The 22,021-nt window shown below is 46.4% G+C and overlaps 1 protein-coding gene across 1 annotated transcript; it reads right to left on the bottom strand.

The window, feature by feature from the left end:
* Window positions 1–1,875: 1,875 nt before the first annotated feature.
* Dipk2a (divergent protein kinase domain 2A) lies at window positions 1,876–21,543 on the bottom strand. The gene is made up of 3 exons (XM_070005582.1): window positions 20,884–21,543; window positions 6,165–6,468; window positions 1,876–2,687 (listed from the first exon to the last, which is right to left on the bottom strand). Exons 1-3 carry the CDS (start codon window positions 21,538–21,540, stop codon window positions 2,356–2,358), a joined length of 1,293 nt encoding a protein of 430 aa, XP_069861683.1. The 5' UTR covers window positions 21,541–21,543; the 3' UTR covers window positions 1,876–2,355.
* Window positions 21,544–22,021: the final 478 nt, after the last annotated feature.

Here is a 22,021-nt window from a genome sequence, read left to right as displayed (position 1 = left end):
AATTGCTGCTGTATAATAAATATCTGATAGTGAACATCTTGATAGCAAAGTGAACAAAATATTTATTGCTTTTCACATACATATTTTTCCCTGTAATTTTATATTCCTAATTCTTTTACTTTCTTTTCTTCAATCTCATTCCAAAGATAAAAGAAACTCCACATAATCTCATGGGGAAAATGGTAGGTATAAAAATTACCTCAAGTAGTAATCACTGCTGACAGTGTCTCCTCACTTTCTATCCTTCAGTCACAACCACTCTCCTAAAAAGATAAAGGTTGCTAAGCCACAGACAACTCTGTGACCGGCATTGTAAGGTTAACTATGAATACTTGTCAAATATAAAAGATGTTCCCGTTTGAAATGGTGTATCACTTAGCGCTTTGAGGAAGAAAGCGGTGCATGTTGGACAAATTAAGATTTAGCCTCTTCCCCTCAGAAACCCTCCAAAGTTGTAAAAAGTTAGGCTTCACAAAAATCTTCCACGTGTACATGTTTCATTGAGAGCTATGCAGTCAATTTACAGAGACATAAAATTAACAAAATGCCATCTATTTGATAATGGAGATTTCTTAACCTTTGCCTTACAGTGTTTAGAAAGATTAACCTGATTGATTTCACTCACCTCTTTTTGTAGTGAACTCATTTTTGACGGGGCAGGTAAAAATTCCCATCTCAACAGTCGAACAGCATGAAAGCATCATTCTAATAATGCTACTGCAACTTAAGAAATACTTGCGTTCAAGTACCTGACACAGTTACTTTACACATGCCATGTTCAGGTGATGTAGAGCAGCTACTACACGCCTGGTACAGAGCAGAGGCTCAATAAATAGTATCTGAATGAGTGAAAAAGAACAACTTAGCTTTGGTTGTGCGCATTTTAATCACTTCTGATTTAGGTACTGTTAGTCTAGAACTAACTACCCCAAACATGGTTGTAAACAAAAGTAGTCATTTCGATTAGAAAAATATCACCTAGATTAGCAACAATCCACTTAAATACTATCGCATTTTTAGATAGCCTCCAAGTTTTACACATGTGTTGATTTCTACCCACATATTTAAATTGGATGTTCTGATGTTTGGCAAATGAATTTTTAAAAAGCCTGGTTTTCTTTAATTTCTTTAAAATAACTGTCAGATTGGCTAATTTTCAGCTTAATAGGAAAAGATTCTATCAGTAAGTAAAAGGCTTGACGCCCGATTATAAACTCCAATGACTACCATGTTAACTTTTCCAAACTACCAATGAACAAAAGGGGAAAAGATCTTTTAAGTTACATATTTTTAAGTAACAGTAGCTTAATTGTTAACGTTAAAGAACAACCAGGGTAACTTCCATTTGATCATTACAAAGCTACAATATTTCAAGCAGGGTAAGAAGAAGGTGATCAATTCTATTTTAAGTTCTAAAACAGAATTAATAAAATTGCTAGATCTAAAATAGAATGACTAGATCTAATATTTCTTTGGCATATGCATTACTATCTTCAACTAGTTAGCATTTTTAAAATACTGGATTATATTTTTTTCTCAACCAAAATTACCATTAAGGTGTAGATTGCTAATGTTCTCTTCTTAAAGCCTTTTTAGTAAGGAACAAAATGACCTTTTGTTACATGCTGAACTTGATGTTCAGTGTACACTGGATTAGTGGCATGGAGGAACATACCTCTCAAATAACCTCAAATGGTATCATGCAGCGGTGAAACCAAAGAAGACTGGAAGAAATTATTTACACAACATATTCAGCTTTCTGAAAAAAAACAAAACAAAACAAAACAACAGTAAACCTGGGAATCCTGCCCTAATGGTGAATATGTACCGCATAGCACTGAATGAAAACTAGTTTATTCAAACAAACACCTCTAGTAACCTGAATGTGTAAAGTTTAATAATAATAAAAAAATCCCCTATACATCAGAAGGAAAACTTGGCCTATAAAACAGGCCAATCTAACATGACATTCAAAGTAAATACAAGAGATTCACAAAATCATGATAGCAATGCAAACTAAGTACCAAGTACCCTTTGATACACAAGCCCGTAGAACTATCAGACTTCTTTCCAATAGCGTCACGGTACTCATCCACACACTGGGGCCGGGGCAGGGGAGCAAGGGCAGTCAGCCACGGCGCCCGTCTCCAGAGTGTGTGCGGAAGCACTGTGGGGGTGGTTCTGAAGCGCAGTGATGTCTTATTTTGATGGACGTTCACCTAAGAGCCATCGGTGCAAGTTCACCGTCTCCTCCGAGTGTAAGTACCTCCCGGTGCCACTGTTCTGGTTTGGGTGGGTTCGCTCTGCCAGGGCTAGGTAGGTGGAGGAAAGAGCACGGAGCTGGTCCGGCTCAGACTACCTCACGTTGTTACTCAACTGCGCCAGGTACTCGCGCAGCTCCTTGGCGGCCTGGAACCGGCCGTAGCGCTTCTTCGGGTTGGCACATTCGTCCAGCAGGGCCTCCAGGCGGCCATCTTTGGCAATCTCACTGGGCGGATCGTGGAGGAGCCCCCCAGACGTGCCACGCCAGGTGGCGTGTCTGGATAAGAGATTCTGACAGACAGCATAGTAATTGTGGTCCACGGTGACACGGGCACAGAGAATTTCCTTTGAGAATGACAAGCAAGCCTCCTTATCACACTCATCAAATTTGCTTTCATACCACACATCCCAATTTTCAGGTTTATCTGTGGAAGGGGGGGAAATGGAAGGAGAAAACAGTGCAGTTTTAAGTCCTTATTGCTCCAAAGACAGAACACGTCTCAAACACATAGTATCTGTTCTAGACCCCGTACATAAAAGTGTATGACAAATGTCAACGTCAGAATACACCAACTCTCATGATTTACTGAGGGTCCACCGACGTCAAAGCACAAAGGTTCAGCCCTCAAAGCCCAGTGTGATGATTCTCTGTCATCACAGACTGAGCGATGCTACAGGACTAGGGAAGATAAAGCTCTTCTGCCGGTAGTGTACAAGCCTACAGAGAGAACATTTGGTTTTATGTCAGAAAAGACAGGGTAGAAAAGTGCATTCTAGCCAAGGGCACAGTCTATGCAAAGGCGTACACCTATGAGATTAGTCCAGTGGAGAGAGGAAACAATGACAAAGTGACTATGGCTACTGGTGACATAGGTACCTAGACAGGATGCGCAGGCTGGGTGGAGGAAATGCTGCAGCGTCTGTGATCACAGAACTAACATGATGAGCGCAACAAGCGGGGGGAAAGGGGGCAGACTGCATCTCAGACAACAGTGAACAGAAAAGCAAACCAGCAAGCTTTAGGATTCTAACTGGATGACTAGGTAGGTGCTAGTGACATAATGGGACCAAAACTTTATCATATAAAGCAGCTCTGTGCTATTTGGGTGGGTCTGACACAGAACTAGAACCAGACTTGAAACCATCAGCCAAGGCTGGAAGTATAGAGGTACCCACATTTAAAATGCTTCAGCTCGCGGCTGTGTACGATGGAGCCAAAGCCTGAAGAACAGGACGTTCCCTGCACACGGAGGAGGTGGCACCTGATAAGCAAAGCAGCTGGCTGCAACAGGAGCAGCAGGGGGCGTGCCGGGGGAAGGCCCGGACACAGACAGACTCGGAAAAACAAAAGGCCACCACCCTCCAGTACCCAGGGTAACGGACAGAGCGGGTACTACAAATGAAGCAGAATAGGCCGAGTCTTGCAGACTGTGTCCTGTGAAGGAATGTGGATTTTATTTGAAGAATGGGCTGCTGTGATAAGCCACGTAAGCAAGGGAGATTAAATGTAGGTACTGAGCCAACGAGGAGGTTTTACTAATCAGAGTTTGCTTTCTTGCTTGCCACGGCCTGCGAACAGCAAAGCAGCCATCTGAGTCCTAAAGAACTACGGAACGAGGGGAACCCACGTGACTCACGCAAGGGTGGATCAGGAACCTTTTTTAAAAAAAAAGAATGTACTTGACAGATGTGCTTTCCGAGATGTGAGCGGAACTGCCCACTCCACTGGCGCACCTCCTGCTCACGGTGAGCACGCTCTAACCTTGATGCTCCTTCCATTACGATGCCTGCAGACCAGGCACTGTGGTCGCTAGCACACCATTTCCTCTACTTTTCCCTCACAACTGTGGCTGGGAGTTCCATTGCTTGATCTTCCGTGGGTGCGCACAAAACCTGGAGTCATGTGCACGCCCCTCACCCTCCTACCAACAGCCCCGCTTTGACATTTGTGCCTCTTTCTTTAAGGTCTAGATGCTGGATGCGAGAGAATACGTGTGACCTTTATCTTTCTGAATCAGCAATACTGTTAGTCCCAGTTGAAGAGCCAGGCAAGGCAGAAAGGACTCTTCAGGCCTGCGTGTCTAGGAGCGGGAAGTTAAAGATAAATGGTAGAGCGAGTGCTCAAGGAAGGGCCTGCTGCCTGAGAGGAGGGGCCGGCCGCACGCGTGCTGGTGTACGTGTGTGTTATTAAGATGAAAGGAGAAGAGCCGGACGGATGGGGCCACGGCAAAACCTTCATTCCCCTCTGAAGACAAGACGCCGTGAGTTACAGTGTGAGGAAAAGGAGGTGAGTGAAAGCTCAGAGCCTTTTCCACCCTACCGTGAGACGTGAGCGGGGCTGGCCGGAGGCGCGTGGCCCCGGGGCACGCTCACTGGATAAAATGCAAGACTAGCTGTAGAAGTGACATACGTGGACCACTCCCAAGCCAGGAACTAGCTGGCATAAAACAATCAGCCCTGGTCTGTCTGCACGAAATGGAATCAGATCCAGTGTTTAGAAACACTGGAACACCTGCACAACTCAGTGCCTACAGGAAAACCCCAAATTGTACCATTTTATGAAAAAAAGATGAAGTCCTGGTATCTGCTGCTACACCATTCACCACATAGCAAGAGGTAAGGAGGAGTAGGAACCCTCGGCAGAGCATTCGCTCTCCGTGGGAAGATCTCCACAGCCAAGTCAAGAAACAATCCAAAAGTAGCATGCTGAGAACAGAATCAGACCAAGGCAGTGGGAGGAAGAAGCTCTTAACAGACCCATGCTAGGAACATGCCCAAAAGCGAGTGTCAACCCAATACACGCTGCCAATTCCCTGCCCCCACCCCACCCCAGTAGCTTCTGATCCAAAGTGCCTGGTGTTCCTTAGGCCAAGGGAAGAGATAGGATTAAAACATAAGGCTCCAACGGGGTCCAACAACCCTTCCAGAACTCTATACAGTCCGCGCAGCCTAAAATCTGACAGACCCAGCCTCAGTATCCCACAGAACTGGAACTGTAAGCATGCATCACAACAATGGATCTTTCCCAAACTGAACTGGTTCTAGAACATAGGCTTTATCCTGGACATTTTTAAATTCCGGGGACATGGGCTGTAGGCATGGCTCAGGCAGTAAAGCACCAGCCTTTGCATCAGGCCCTGAGCTCAAGTCCTCATTCCCAAAGAAAAAATTCCTGTATTGTCTAATTTTCAATACCCTTCCACTATTCTTCCCGGAGAAGAGCGCACAAATAAATGGAGAGTAAAACTGTGGGGTGAATTGTGGCAACCCAAATGCAGTGTTAGTTAGGAATTATCCAAGTGATTAAACAAAAACATAGGGACCTCAGGAAACAACAGACGCAGAACATAATTTAAGGGATCCTACAGAAAAACAAGGCCTCGATGTAAGTAGTAGAGGTTCTCTACTGCCTATCCCAAGGTGAACTTACTCCTGCAGCAAACAGAACACGGCACACTGTTAGAAGAGGGGTACACACAGAGACACCTCAAAAGGTATTTACTAGGGCTGGGAATGTAGCTTGGTGGTAGAGTGCTCGCCTAGCATGCATGCATGAAGCCCTGGGATTCAATTCCTCAGTACCACAAACACAGAAAAAGCCAGAAGTGGCACTGTGGCTTAAGGGGTGGAATGCTAGCCTAGAGCACAGAGAAGCCCAGGGACAGCGCCTAGGCCCTGAGTTCAAGTTCCAGGACTGGCAAAAGAAAAAAGAAAAAAAAAAAGAGGGGGTATTGTTTACTGAACATGAAGAAACTATGACTAAGAATCCAAGTACAGCAAATTGGCGAGCTTGTAAGAAACAAGGGAACATGCAAAATTACCATCTCTGGAGAAAACTTAAGCCAAGCATCGTTTTTGACATAAAGTACACAAGAAAACAAACCTAAGCGTTAGATACTTACTTTGTCTAATTAATCTTTTGTCAGCAACCAAAACGTTCTCAGCATCCACAATGATGACCCTCCCGTCCCGAGGACCGACCGCGAAATTGTCAAAGCTGACGTCCAGGAGGTACAGGGCAAACTCAAAGTCATTGTTCGTTAGCTGCTCGGCAATTTCCATCAACTGCCAGGCGAGGTCAACGCGCTTTTCCCAGGGTGCATGGAAGTAGCTCCACAGCTCTTCTCCCACGTAACTGACAGCCACCATTCTTCCACAAGCTCCCAGATACTTCGCAAATGGCCAGCCTTCATCAGATGGAAAACTCTAATTTTAAAAGAAATCACCTTATTAGAATAGATTCTGAGAATGGACTGTATCCTAGGTCAGACTCAAGACTTCTTTAATTTTTTTTCTGAGCTCAGAGGTAGCATACAAGGGTAACATGTAACATGCCCATCATTCCCTTCTAGATACTTGTAACAGAGACAGTTATTTGGCGTGAATTTGGATTTTCTTGTTATATCCAACAGTTCAGTAGAGATGGCCTATTTTTCCTAATTCAAACATGACTATGGACCTGAAAAGTGAAAGTAACTTTTGTGTTTTAAAGCCAAAAAAACAGACCAATCTTGCTTAAAACTCTCAGAGCCAAAATTACAAATAAAAAATAAGAGACACTGTCTTTACTACCAAATCTACAACATATTTACATTTTCCAGTATCTCCTTTGTATAAAAGTGCAGGCAACCAATTCTTTCTTTATGATGAACACTACTGTACCATGCTGGAAATACATGTAAACAAATAATCTGCCAGCCATTGGCTTTTTGTTTTCTTTCAGTTCCAGTCCCAGATCTTGTTCAGGGCCTGGGTACTATCCCAAAGCTTTTTTGCTCAAGGCTAGCACTCTACCACTTGAGCAAAACCTCCACTTACGGCTTTTTTTTTTTTTTTGGTGTTTTATTGGAGATAAGCGTCTATGGACTTTCCTGCCCAGGCTGGCTTCAAACTGCGATCCACAGATTACAACCTCCTGAGTAACTAGGATGACAGGCTTAACCCACTGGCGCTTTCTTTTCTTTTCTTCTTTATTTTTTTTGGTTGGTCGTGGGGCCTGAACGCTGGTCTGGGCACTGTCCCTGTGCTCTTCAGCTCAAGGCAAGAGCTCTACCACTTGAGCCACAGTGCCGCTTCCGGTTTTCTGGTGGTTTATTGGAGATCAGATTCTCACGGACTTTCCTGCCTGGGCTGGCTTTGAACCGTGATCCTCAGATCTCAGCCTCCTGAGTAGCTAGGATGACAGGCGTGAGCCACTGGCGCCCGGCAAAAGAGGACTTTTCTAATGGGCTTTCTAGCCACCTCAAATCAAAACGTAAGTCTTCCACAACCATAAATAGTCGTTTTCATCTTAAAATGATATGTTTTTATCTAAGATCCTTTCTCCTCCTAAAAATCTGTAACTACAAAGTAAGTGTTGGAGAAAAAAGGAAGGTAAGTGATATTTTAAACAACTTCATACAGAAGAGCACAGGCCACAGGTGTTTTAAGTGCCATTCCTCACCGCCTGGTACTTTTAAGTTAGGAGGGAAAAAATTTTTTTGAGAGGATAATGTTTATACTAAGAGGGAGCGAAGGGGAAACTCAGAAGGATAAACTTGTAACAAATCACTGCAGAATATCAACACAGCGTACTCATTCCTAAACACTGAATGATGTATTTAACAGCCAGAGAGAAGGAGCTGCTTGTATCACGTGAAAAAACAGGCGAATTTTAGCCTGTGCTCTGTCAGAGTACAATATCCGTAGAGTAAAACTGTTGTCCACCATAAAACAAAAAATACCTGGAGAGCTGAACTGCATCTGTATTTCCCAGGTGTCCATTTGTGCTTCCAATCACACTTTTTTTGTGTGTGTGCATGTATTTTTTTTTCTTTTCAATTTCAGTATCTGTGTTTGGTGAAGCATATTTTTAATCTTGTGACTGAGAAATTATTTCCTTTGGGGAACTAAAAGATGACAGCTGGTTCATGTCCAACATGCAGCCAAGAACTCTTCACTAACCACACATTTTTAACATTTCCCTTCATTTACCGACACCTCATGACCTTGACATTTTAGTTAGGCTAACCATTACAAAACACTTAACTATTTCCTAGATGTCTCCTTTATACCAAAAAAAAAAAAAAGCAAGCACTCACGATAAGCAAACATGAAGGTAGGTTATTTTGTCAGTCAGGAACAAAACAAGGAACTCCACACACCACCACCGCCGTGTGATTCACAGAGACACAAGCACATCTTTGTGAACATGAAATGGTCTCTGACAACAGGAGAAAAGGAACGCTGCCAGCAGCTGCCCATGTACGTCTGTACTATGTACAAACACGTGGACAAGCTGCCTTGCTTCTGGGGCCTTTCCAACTGGCCAGCAACCAACAGACAGACAGACAAACAGACAGACCCACACTTCTTTCTCCCAGCCCCTCACCAAGGGGGCCAAGCCCCGGGACCAACGTCCCAGTGAGCAATTTAACATTCACATAGTGACACTGGGCGACTTCGGCTGCAATCTCAGCATGCCTCATTTAAAAACAGCACTACACTTCTCTCCTGTATCTTTTGGAAGAATTTTAATAAACTAATTCACAGCTTTTGCTCATATAACAAGAACTCTTCGTCGTATAATCAAAACAGTCAGATATCATTAATGAGAATAATATGCTACTGAGCACAGGGCAGTCTAAAAAATGCTCAAGAGGGGCTGAAATAGTTATGGTTTGCATTTAAAGCGATTCTGGCTTAGAATGGAAATACCATGTGCAGAATCTGAAAGAGAAAAATTTTGAGACCTTCGAGTTTATTTGTTAAATATATCAAGCAATATAAGAATATAAGTTCTTCCCGGTCATCAAACTCCTACAGGACAGACAGAAAGCACAGTAATCTAATGCAACAGGTTTACTGTGGTGGTCCACACTTTGATTTAAAATAAAAAATCTAAACAACAGATTTTCCAAATGGGGGGAAAGCGAAGGAAGGAATTGTACTCATTACCTGATTTGTGACATGGAAACACCTCTGTGTACAACACCGTAATAAAACAATAAAATTATATTTAAAGTAATAAAATTAAACTTAAAAAGATTTTTCCAACTGCGTAGACCAAGCACAGAGCTTCATACAATCTAAAACAGGATTGTTTTTAATCAACTATTTAAAGCTGATAAAAAAATATATATATATAATCTTCACAGTTAAAGAAACTTTAAACTTCAAATAGTATCAACTAGTTACATGAGAGTTACAAAAACTCAATTTCCCAAGGTTTTAATCAACCCTGAATATGTCATAAAGTGTAATATGTATATTTTAAAAAAACAAAATTGTACAAAGGCAGACACCAGTTACACAACCAAGTATTGGCTTGTCTATAGTGTATTTCAAAAAACACTGTAAAAACCCTCCCTGCATTACCTACAAAACAAAGACAACTAATCACGTATTACCACACATGGGACCTGGCACAGAGCTCAGTGACGCATTATTTGCCTACAATGTACAGGGCTTTAGCTTCAATCCCTAGCACTAGAAAGATAGGAGACAGAGGAAAGACACAAAAAGAAAAAAAAGAAATCTGAAGAGTTAACCCAAACATGGTTAACCTGCTAAGCTTTAAACCCATTCGATAACACCTTCGCTATTATTCTGGAAAGTACTTGGACATGAACCCTCACAGAAATGACAGTGCTTAGGTACTGGGGGGAGGAGAGGAGACAAAGCCACTGGCTACCTGCACATCCTAACACTCGGGCGCACGCCTCGCTAAACCATATCCACTGACCACGTCTCAAGCCACACTTCCAGGAACCAGTAAATAGAACCGCCAAGGTCATCATCCTTGTAAGAAAACACATTGTGGGAGGATGCCTACCAGCTCTGTATGGCCACTACTATAGTGAAGACGTTACATTTTCACTATATACTTTTACAGGACGCACCCAACAAAGCGTCTGTATTTAAAGGACGAACACAAGTAGAGTAATGGACGCGAACACACGAAGCTGGGTTTTCTACACTGGACCAGCTGAAGCCATGGAAAATGGCAACTTCCCTGACAGCTTTGGTTTCTTCCTTTGAAAAACGGAACTATTTGTGCCACGGTATTATCAGGCAATCCAAAGGGCCAAAGGAAAAAAACAAACAAACATGATGTTGTACTTTGAAACCTGACAGCACTTTCTAAAGAACTGTTTATCCAAAATACAGTCATTTGTCGAGCAGTGCTTATTTTCCTAACATCTGCTAAATAGCATCTACGTAGAATACCTTACAAATATAACCAAGAGCCACAAAATTTAGAAACATCTTTGCTGCTGTGGAAGAGTAATTTGTAACAGAATATGTAAATTAGATACCAAACTTTCAAAAGATTTATAAGCACAGAATGGAAAATCAGTAAGCACAGCAAAAACCAGAAATTAAAAATGTGGTAACATGCATACATATAAACAATATGTTGACTTGCTTTTCACTTGCAAAAAAACAGTATATACCGCAAAGCAAATTCCAAATGCTGCAATAATCTATTACTCCCTAAATCAAGAGCAAATTTTGATGATCAGCAACTGAGGATGTAAACCCCAAGCAATGTGGGCGTGGAAAGCACCTGAATGGCAAGCCTAGTTCAATCTCACCAGCACAGCATTCATTTGCCTGTGTTCACACAGGCAATAAAAGACAAAGCCAGGCCAACAGTAATTCTTTCTGCAAGAGCACAACAGAGTCAAAGATAGACTTTCCAACTGAATTGCCTCCTGTTTGAGAATTTTTGTATTATAGAAGGGGAAAAGTGCACAGCTATCTAAATAGCAGCCCCTTTGCAAAAAGACGCTGCAAGAGTCGTGTAAGATTATTCACCCTAAGTGATCTCTACTTAGAACGCCTAAGCAGTGAGCAGGTTAGAAAGACTGAGGACAGAGCAGAAAGAACATTCCAGACGTTTGTTAGAGCCAGAGAGTCTCTTGCTTTTAACAAGGTAAGTACGGCTCCCCGGGTCTACAGGGAACTGGGTGGGGGACAACAGAGTCTGGAAAGCAACATGAGGGGGTCGCTCCCCACCCGTGCAGAGCACATGCTTCCCAACATCTTCATGCTATGAAAAAGCCATACGTGGCAAAACCAGAGTCCTGTGGTATGTAACAGTATTCCAAAGCACGCACACACACACACACACACACACACACACACACACACACACACACACACACACACACACACACACACACACACACACACACACACACTGTAACTTCTCAACAGCTATCATCTGTTAGGTAAATAAACTATCACGGTATTCTAACCTGCCATAACACAGTCATGCAAAGGGCAGACCAGGATGTATGAGTAAAAGCACAGAAAGTGTCTCTGTATCTCTGTTTGCTTTCAGAAGATGAATGCCATGAGAGTAACAGTTTAGAGAAAGGGTTTCAGAGTGCATGTGTTCCACTGTCTTTTTTGTTCCTGAGTGACCAGAAGAGGTGTTCATATGCTAAATTTAAAACACCGAAATTCCTTTCATATAAGAAAATACACAACACCTTACAATCATTACCTCGCAACATTCCACCGAAAGGAATTAAAGTTCACGTCTAAGGCTTTGTAAGTTCATACAAAAGGGCAAGATGAATGAATACAGAAGAGGATGTTACCACTAAGTACTGATTTTTTTTTTAAAGGAAGGAAATACTAGTAGGAACAGACTTTGAAAGAAATCTATTATAATAACACACGCAGACAAATCTAAACTCTGGCTCTCGTATTTTCTACATAGCTAGCATTTCTCTATGAAACGACACACAATTTAAGCCGGAGAACACTCTTACAAAGTAAATGCTATAAAACACATACAAACACGTTTCAAAGGTTCCATTTAAGTTCTGACATTATTTTTCAAGGCCCCGATCTGAATGAAATCCCACTGTGGTAATACATGTTGTAACAGCTGTTCATACAGATTAGTCAACTGTGCTGCGCTGGTGACAGACTAATGTGTTCACAGCTTCGTGAACTGTCTGGAGGGGAAAATGGTAAAATTACTGGGATGATTTAATGGTTACCTAATTTGTGCTAGAACTTCTCTAAGACCCTGGCTTCTTAATTACAACTGCCAAGTAGTGGCCACAATCCACTCCAAATACTGCCAAAGCTTAACCAGCTCGGGATTTTTAAGGTCTAAGATCTATCCCAGTTATCGTGAAATATAATTTTCTGAATGCCATTTTCCACCCACCTCGAATGCCAACAGTATTAAGCAAGGCCTTAAAAATAGCAAGGTTGTGCTAGTCACTGAAAATTATGTCAAACAGCTGTAGGTAAAGTTGGAAACCAATGTCTAAACACATTAGCAAAAAGAAGAAAAAAACACTACCCCAGTTTAATAGAAATAAATAATCTTTGGGAATAAATAGTTCAAGAAATGCCTCCCTCCCCCTCCCCCCTCCCCCACTTAGCTGCAAGCTCTAAACACATACACACACTGCTCTCGGCTGGCTCTTTCTTGTATAGTCACAAGCGGCAACTGCTGCCCATACTTCTAACTCAAATTTGTCCAAACACATGCTCAACATTTGCTCCTACGAAGAACACAAATGTAAAGTAAACCTATGTTCCTCGTAGACCCTGTAACCTAAGAATGCTGCTTTGCTTCCCTCAAAAAGGCTCTCATTTCTACAGCCTGACAAGTAGAACACACTGTTCCAATGTGTCTTGTGCCTTTAAACACAGAGTGACTTAGCAGAGGACGCAGAAGCCCGGCACAGCAGGCAGGGTCTCCCGCCCTTACGTATTTGGAGCCTGGTGTGTGTAGATTAGTATTCCTGTTAACACAGACAAAACTGAGCTTCTCAAACTTTGTCCTCAGGGTCTTCCCACCGTAATAAACAACATCCACACAGTTTGTTTAGACAAGAAATCCTTTATTCTTCATGCTCCCTCATTGCCTTCACCCAAGAGGAGGAACTGCAAGTTATTTCTCTGAAATAAAAGTCTTTTCACAACCTCTACTTTCCGCCATCTTTCCATGAACTAGGACACAAGCCCAGGTCCCCAGCCTCTCTCCTCCTGGTAATGCATTCTCCACACAGGCCTGGCTAAAACCACTTCCATTACAGCACTGCCGCTGTAAAACCCTAGCTCAGGAAGCATGGATATACCGGTTCTGCTAGATCGGCTGCTGATCTACCTCCGCCTCCTGTACCACCACACTCCAGCCCGGGCCTGGGCGAGGCCAGGGCCTCTGGATTGGCATGCCTCTGGTCCCCAACTCTTTAGCCCTTGGCACTTGGCATCCCTCTCACCTTAAGTGCCACCCAGGTATTCCATCCCTGGTTCAATTCTTTTGTCTCCAGAAGTCTGCCTTTCTCTCTTCCTAAGTGTGCAAATCCTGAAGCTACCTTGCTCTTGTTCTGTGCAGATGTACTGCCCCACAAAGCAAAAGCTGTGCAAGCCAGGCCCTGGCCAGCCCAGGGTGCTGTGTTCCCAGAGTACAGATCCACAGCAAAAGCCACACGATTCCCGTCCCAGCTCCTCACAGCTGAGGCCCAGAAGGACACTGGAGAAAGAAAATGTAAAGAAGATTGTGAAGCCTCCCGTGTACATCAGCTAATAATTTCTGCAGGTTCTGGGCCTAACACTGTCCAGAAACAACCTCGATCTTTCAGACACATCCTTCACCGCCGTACTAAACACAATTGTTAAACTACAACCATAATTTACAGAGAAAAATAAACTTTATACTTTCTATTTCTGCATCATTCCCTCAACCTGCTCTCCTATGAAATTTACGCTATTTTACTTTTTATGGTACAAACCTCAAGCCCTCCCTTTGATTTACTATTCCCAACAACCCATAATCTAAAGTAATAGCTAGGAATCTACGCGTGGTGTCTACATAAGAGAGGTGACATTTGAGCCTCAGCCATGCTAGTCAATTTTTATTATATTCCTCACACAGAAGTCAAAAAGCAAATGTGCTGAAGAACTTTTCAGCTACTACTGCTGTTTAAAAATTGATCAGCTAACTTGCAAAGGACTTACTGTAAAAAGCTTTATGACATTTTACATACATTGTTTGAATAATGCTATCTCCCTTCACGTTTAAAACAATCCTGTTAGGTAAGTATTAACATCCCTCACCTTGCAGATAAAAAATCTCAGGCTGTGGAATGGAAAGTGATTTGCTCAATGTCATTCAATAGCTTTGTGGTAACGCAGACCAGGAGCTAGATGCTATTTCGGTACTGTCCCCAGCCACGGCTCACGCCCTTCTACAATTTGTCCTGCAGAGCTCAGCGCCCCTGACTTCGAATGGCCTCTCCTCCTATTGAGACACACCCAGATGCCCTTGCTAAACATCTGACAGGAGGCACATACTTGTATTTCAAGACTGTGTGTGTGTGTGTGTGTGTGTGTGCGCGCGCGCGGGTGTGTGTGCATGCACGTGTGTGTGCGTGCACGTGTGCGCACATGTGTATGCATGTGTGCGTGCATGTCCTACACATTACTGCCACGACAGTATTTCCATCCTTTCAGTCCAGGTGCCTGGTCACAATGCTACCAGACAGCTGACAGACAACACTCCACTGAAGTGGCTCCACACCCATGCAGTGAGTCCCCGGTGTGCCCCCCAACATCTTTCAGTCTGTAAGTGGAAGGTTCCAAAAGACAACTTAAAGCTGGGATGAATAACTGTCCTCATCTCACACTTGTCATGTTCCATCTCAGGACAATCTTACAACGGTTTACTGAGTCTCACTGTGTGCGCAAGACAAACTCAGGCTTTCCATCCCCGGGCCATCACTGGTCGCAAGCATGTAAGAATCCGAATTCTGTGAAGGGTTGGCGCTGACAGCAACTCCGGAAGCAGTCCCGAACCAAAGCCAGAAAAACGGAGTTAGAAACCAGTCTGACCATCTCTTGGGCAGCGGGCCACCCGTGTCCGGAGAGTAGGAAACCCACAAGGCTCCTGCCGCCGGGATCCGCGTGAGCAACGCGTGCTAGCTCCCGCCTCAGAGATGTCACATGCAGCTCCAAGCTGACCTCAGAGCGCAGGACGAAACTAAGGTCAAAAGGTGGGTGACCCAGGAATGGACCAGGGGCCCAATGGCCGCCCCACTGACCTGTGCCTGACACTGTTTCAAGGGATAAACGCCTCTCTAATTTGGGGGGCCTGAAGTACAATTATTTTAATATTCAAATGTCAAAAGTGTCCATGAAACCTTAAATAAAAACACAGGAAAAGCTCAAAAAGCTTATACACTTACTAGGTTTAAAAAGTGTTCTCAGCCAGGTGCTGGTGGTTCATACCTGTGATCCTAACTACTCGGGAGGCTGAGACCTGAGGACTGCCCTTAGAAGTCTGTGCAACTGTCATCTTCAATAAACCACAAAAAAAAAAAAAAAAAAAAAAAGCCAGAAATGGAGCTGTGGCTCAGTGAGAGAACACTAGCCTTGAGCAAAAGCAGCTCAGGGACAGCACCTGGGCCCTGAGTTCAAGCTCCGGGACGCACACACCTCAGGGACAGCACCTGGGCCCTGAGTTCAAGCTCCAGGACGCACACACCTCAGGGACAGCGCCTGGGCCCTGAGTTCAAGCTCCGGGACACACACACCTCAGGGACAGCGCCTGGGCCCTGAGTTCAAGCTCCGGGACACACACACCTCAGGGACAGTGCCTGGGCCCTGAGTTCAAGCTCCGGGATGCACACACCTATGTCCCGAGAACTCAGGACGCTGAGACAGGCAGGTCTCTCAAAACTGAGATCACATCCAAAAAGGGTAACTTAACTGACTCCCTAAACTGTTGTTTGAAAAACACCTGAGACAAAGGTTAACAAAATCTCTACTATCTCCCTAAAGAATGCAGTATCTGGCTTTTGCTTGGTTTTAATCTGATTTTACATGGGTGAGTCTCGGGGGCAGAAGAAAGGCTTGCAAGGATGATATTTGTCCTGGCCTCCAAGTCACACCCCAGAAGAAACCTTATACTCAAATCTCAGTTATTGGGTCTAAGACGGGTCCTGACCCGACAGTCCTAATTCGTGAGGAAGAAAGGGAGTAAGATAAAAAAAAAAAAAAAAAAAGTTTACCAATGAGAAGACAAGGGAAGGAGTGGCATTGGCCAAAAAGAAATATGCGCTAACTAAACTTACATAACTGTCACCCCTCCGTACGTCATCTTAATAATGACAAGAAAACTTTGTAAGTTTACCAACTCGTCCAAAGTAACATAATTAGCTATGTAGCCATAGTCTTTTTTGCCTACTTCCAAAACTATGTTTCAGTAGTGCACTTCCAATGTATTCTTCTCCGTATAACTTATGATTGACACAAAACCACCATTCACTCCAAGTCCTCCATGAAGTCCCCTCCCCCATCCATAGGCATGGAAGAAACCACTAGACCTAAGACACGCTTTAGATTCAGGATTACCTTCGTTTTTAAGACAGAATACTCCAGAGTGGCAAAAGAGTCAGCCGCACACACTGATGATTAAAGTTACTATTTTTACCAAATTCACCCACATTTATTCCGTTTACTATGCACCCGGCCCTATTCTATTCATGCTGTGCATCTATTGCGCCACGTACAAGGAACTGAAACCCTGAACGCCTTACTTTAAGATGATAAAAATCAAGTCTTCTTAGTTAAAGCCATGACTCAGAAAATGTTAAGGCAAATAAAAGTCCTACAAATATAATGGTTAAAAAAAAAACCTTAGTTCTTCCCTCTAAGCAACCAAAAGAATCCCCCCCGCCCCCGCCACCCACTTTTTGGTTCACCATGTAGAACTCCTAACTTGTTGTGCAGCTGGGACTGTCCACAAACTCGCGACCCTCCTACCTTCCCCTGCTGCCGGGCGGGCCTGCGCCATCGCCACGCTACTTGTACCTTTCTTCATATTCTACAACCAAGACCATCAGCAGCAAAGTCAGAGACAGGAAATCCAGAGCCAAACCCCACCTCTGCAGATCGAGGATGGGTGTGCACACGGATGGGAAGTGCAAATACTACGAGCAGACTGGGCAGTCCAGGCACCGGCCAGCTTCCCGAGCACCACGATTCTGAGGCTGGGGTCATCACACCAGAGAAAACATAAACATAAAAATCAACAAAGCTCTTCTCTTCCCTGTTTGTGTTCCCTTGGCACCATAACGTTCTTGGCATTTAATGAAATGAGGAGGAGAACAGATAAAGATCCTACTCTAATTAGCTGTTGCTTGATGTGTGGGGTTTTTTTTTCCAGAAGATAATTCTATGGCAGAACAACTTTCCCGAAAGCCAGAAATGCTGCTATAAACTGGAACAGCTACACTTTTGTGCAGCTTCTGGCTGAGACGTTTATATTACGAATCGATGTAGCCTTACAGAGGGGAGGCGTGTGTGTGTGTCCCACAGGTCCCTGTCACGTCTCATTTCAAAGCAGAACAGAAACAAGCTTTTTTACTGTCTCTTAAAAATCAAAAGAGGCCAATGGAGCATATTCATATATGTATATATATATATATGAATAATATCTATATATAAAGTACTTTAGGATCCTACCAGAAGGGATTTTTAAATGCACATCTTCGATGCATGTTTATGAAATGTAATTTTTGTTATAATTTGACAAAGTTCACAACACTCCCCTCCCCCACCCACCCTCATTTTTCAACAAGAGGTAAGAAAAATCTAGATTGTCTTCCACCATCTAAAAATTCAATAAGTAGCTCCCTCTCCTGGAAAAAAAAAAAAAAAAAGTTGAGTTCCTCTTTAAGCTACAAAACACACAGTACTCTTAAGACAATTTTTAAAATGACATGAAACAAAAAAATATGTACCCATATAGAGCCAAAAAAATTTTTTTGTCTGTATCAATATCGTAAGACAACAGATACAGTTTCACAGAAAGCTGTACTTACCAAAATGAAGTCTGCCTGGTTCACAAAAAGTAGTGAATGTCATGATTTTACTTAAAAACCTGTGAGGCTGAGCACAAAATGAGATTCTTTTCTTTCTAGTGGTCTTGTACCATCATCAACCCTCAATTGTGTTGCTCTTGCTTCTACTTTTGAGTTCACTTTTATCCAAAATTGAGTGGTTCTATAAGGTTCTATAAGCAGCTCCATGAAGACATAAAGTAACATATGCCATTATGACTGACTGGCAGAAAACTACCCCAAATTTATGTTTCACAGTGTCTAGTTGTCACAGCATGAACTATTTCTGGGAACTGGGATGTCTAATAAGAAATGCAATTTATATAAAGGTTAATCGAGAGGCAGATTGCTGTTTTTCTCATGTGTTAAAAACAAACTCTTCTCCCACACTCCATTCATCCATCTGCCCACAGCAATTATGTCATAAGCTTAAAATGAAGTCACTGCCATTTTTTTTGAAAATGTTATCGCTGAAGATGAGAGAAATGAAGCCTGAGTATGAAGGGAGAGTTAGTCAGAAGAGAAGCCACAAAAGCACACTGTCTCAAACTATCAGGCTCCTGGGGATGCCAGGAGAACTTCAAAGCCTGGACGCTTCCCAGAAAGCAGGTTTGCCTGGGTGTGAGTCACACACCACACCTGCAGCCCTCACCTCAGATGCCATGACTACGGCTCTTAAAGAAACACAAAACTACACACGTGCTATTTGAAAAATCTGTATTAGTCCTAGCAATTGTTTTTTCAATGTATCAATACTCAGAAGTGCCTGGAAAAAAAAAATATGTCAGCATGTTAACTGCAGGAAGTAAGTATTACGGAGCTTTCTCAGAAAATGTTGGGTTCCAGAGATTCTGCCTACTTCCCCAGACCACAAGGCAGTAACCTCCCGCAAGCACAGCATGACACACACGGTGAGGCTTCTGCTTCTCCCCTGAAAAGACAGCTGAGGGAAAACTGCTCCCCTTCGAGCGAGTGCCTGTGTGGTCCCGTGGACTCCACAGTGTGTGTCTGTCTGTCCTCCCATGGACTTCATGGTGCATGAGTGTTTGTCCTCCCGTGGACTCCACACTGTGTGTGCCTGTCATCCCGTGGACCCCAGTGTGTCTGTCTGTCCTCCTGAGGACTCCAGTGTGTTTGTCTGTCCTCCCGTGGACTCCACAGTGTGTGTGCCTGTCATCCCATGGACTCCAGTGTGTCTGTCTGTCCTCCTGTGGACTCTACAGTGTGTGTCTATCTGTCATCCCAAGGACTCCAGTGTGTCTGTCTGTCCTCCCATGGACTCCACAGTGTGTCATCTGTTGTCCCGTGGACCCCAGTGAGTGCTGTCTGTCCTGTGGATTCCACAGTGTGCATGTGTCTGTCTGTCTGTCTGTCATCCTGTGAACTCCAGTGTGTGCGTGTCTGTCTAACCTCTTGTGGACTACACCTGCCTGCCTGTCTGTCTGTCATCCCTGTGGACTCCACAGTATCTCTGTGTCTGTCTGTCAGCCTGTGGCCTGCACTGATGTGAACTCCTGCACTAGTTCTGGGCATTCCCGGCTGCGTGGTGATGGCCGCAGGGTCTGCAGGGGACACGGACTGGACAGCCAGGCAGTGGCCCCCTGTGGGCGTGGCATGGCCTGCCCAGGCCGGCACCTGGGCCCGGGCTGCTGCTGGCCTCCTGTGGCCCAGCACTGGGCCAGGTTGGAGGAAGCTGCACCAAGCCAGGCTGGAGGATTTCCTCAGGGGAGAGACACACCCTGCCCTGCGCCCCCTCCCCCCCTCATGCTTGGAGGAGGAGGGAGAGGAGGAAATGGAGGAGGAAGGTGAGGGGGATGAGGAGGAAAAAGAGAGGGAAGAAGAGGGGGAGAAGGGGAAGGGGATGGAGAAGGAGGAGGAAGAGGAAGGAAGAGAAGGAGGAAGAGGAAGAAGAGGAAGGGGCAGGGGAGAAGGGGGAGGAGGAGGAGGGAAGAGAAGGAGGAAGAGGAAGAGGAGGAATTGAGAGGAGAAGGAGGGGTAAGAGTGAAAGAAGGGAAAGGGAAAGGAGGAGGAAGAAGAGGGGGAGGAGGGGAAGGAGGAGGAAGGAAGAGGAGGAGGGAGGGAAGGAAGAGAAAGAGGAAGAGGAAGGAGGAGGATGGAGGAGGAGGAAGAAGAGGGGGAGGAGGGAAGAGGAGGAAGAAGAGGAGGAGGAAGGGAAGGAAGAGGAGGAGAGGGAGGAGAGGGAGGAGGAAGGAAGAGGAGAAGGAGGAAGTGGAGGGAGGGGAGGAGGAGGAAGAGGGGGAGGTAAGGAAGAAGGAGGAAGGAAGAGGAGGAAGAAGGGAAAGAAGAGAAGGAGGGGAGGAAGGAGGAGAGTGGAGAAAGGAGGAGGGAGGAGGGGGAAGAAGAGGGGAAGGAGGAAGGAGGGGGAGGAGGAGGAGGTGAAGGAGGAGGAGGGTGGGGGAGAGGAGGGAAGAGGAGGAGGTGAAGGGGGAGGAGGAGGGGAAGGAGGGGAGGGGGAGGAAGAGGGAGGACGGAGAGGGGGAGGATGAGGGAGGAGGAAGGAGGAGGAGAGGGGAGAAAGGAGGAGGAGGGAGGAGAGGAAGGAGGGGGAGGAGGAGGAGGGGAAGGAGGGGGAGGAGGAGGGGCAGGAGGGGGAGGGGGAGGAGCAGGGCGGCCCTGGCGCGGAGGGCGTGCCGGGGTGCCGGGGTGGGTGGTGTGGGGGGGTAGTGGGGGGGGGTGGCGTGCGTCCTCCGCGTCCCGCGTCCCGCGTCCCCCCGCCGCCGGCGCGCGCGCGCGCACCCACCTGTAGCACCAGCGGCTCGGGGTTGAAGGCCAGCGTGAGCAGCAGCTGCATGCGCTCGGCGTCCTTGAGGTTGCGCAGCAGGAAGCTGCCCGAGTCGCGCGTCTCGGCGTAGCGGCGCACCAGGCGGTCGAGCAGGCGCTGCGAGGGGCAGTGCACCAGGTCGGACCAGCCCTCCACGGCGGCGGGCGTCAGCAGGCGCACGGCGCCGTTGAGGCGCGCGAACTCGGTGCGCGGCAGGGCCTGCGGCAGGTCGCAGCGCGGCCGGCCCGTGGCGCGCTTGCAGATGCCCTGGTCCAGCTGCGCCAGCTCGCGCGCCGAGCCCAGCCGCTTCAGCACCACGCGCCGCCGCCCGCCCTCGCGCGGCTCGCCCGCCTGCGCGAAGTACACGTTCTTGACGTTGAGCGCGTCCAGCAGCCGCAGCCGGCCCCACGCCTCCAGCCACACCTGGCCGCCCAGGAAGCGCCGGCACCAGCTCGTGCCGAAGCACGCCGGGCACTTGTGCAGCTGCAGGAACCGCCGGTCCGCCAGCTCGTTCCGCTGCCACGACGCCAGCAGCGACGGCGACTGCAGCGCCAGCAGCACCAGCAGGCTGCCCAGCGCCGCCAGCTTCAGCGAGCGCGACAGGCGGCCCAGCTTCGGGGGCACCAGGCGCCACATGCCCGGCTCCCGCCCTCCGACGACGCCGGCGCCGCCTCCCCGCCGGCCGGCTTATAAAGGGGAGCGCGGGCGGGGGGCGGGGCGGCGGAGGGGGGCGGAGCCGCCGGCGCGGACGCGCGCACGCACGGGAGCGCCGGCCCCGCGCTCCCACCCCGAGCGCGCGCGCGCACTCACACACACACAGACACACACGCGCGCGCGCGCGCCCCCGCCCGCCCGGAGAGACAGCCGCGGCGGGGACTCGCCGGTTCCCGCCCGCCGCGCCGACGAGGAGCGGAGGAAAGGAGGGACTCACGGACCGGGAACGAGGGAGCCGCGAGGGCTCGCGGAAAAGAAGGAGGAGGAGGAGGAGGAGGAGGAGGAGGGCGCCCGCGCGCCCCCGACGCCGCTGCTCCGAACGCGGGCTCTCCTGAGAGACGCGGGGGGCGGAGCCTCCCGGGCGGGAGGGCGGGGCGAGCGGGGCGCTCGCTGCCAATAACAA

Source organism: Dipodomys merriami, unplaced genomic scaffold (genome assembly GCF_024711535.1).
Source record: "Dipodomys merriami isolate MVZ:Mamm:240054 unplaced genomic scaffold, mDipMer1.0.p SCAF_68, whole genome shotgun sequence".
NCBI classification, from domain to species: Eukaryota; Metazoa; Chordata; class Mammalia; order Rodentia; family Heteromyidae; genus Dipodomys; species Dipodomys merriami.
Note: the sequence above shows the minus strand (reverse complement) of the source record. Positions and strands in the feature narration are given on the sequence as shown.

Excerpts from the sequence above, each read along its gene's own strand:
- Dipk2a (XM_070005582.1), bottom strand. The coding sequence starts at position 21,540 with ATGTGGCGCCTGGTGCCCCCGAAGCTGGGCCGCCTGTCGCGCTCGCTG. Across the intron at positions 6,469-20,883 it reads CCGAGCCGCTGGTGCTACAG|AGTTTTCCATCTGATGAAGG; the intron begins GTGGGTGCGCGC and ends TTTTAAAATTAG. Across the intron at positions 2,688-6,164 it reads CAAAAGATTAATTAGACAAA|ATAAACCTGAAAATTGGGAT; the intron begins GTAAGTATCTAA and ends CCCCTTCCACAG.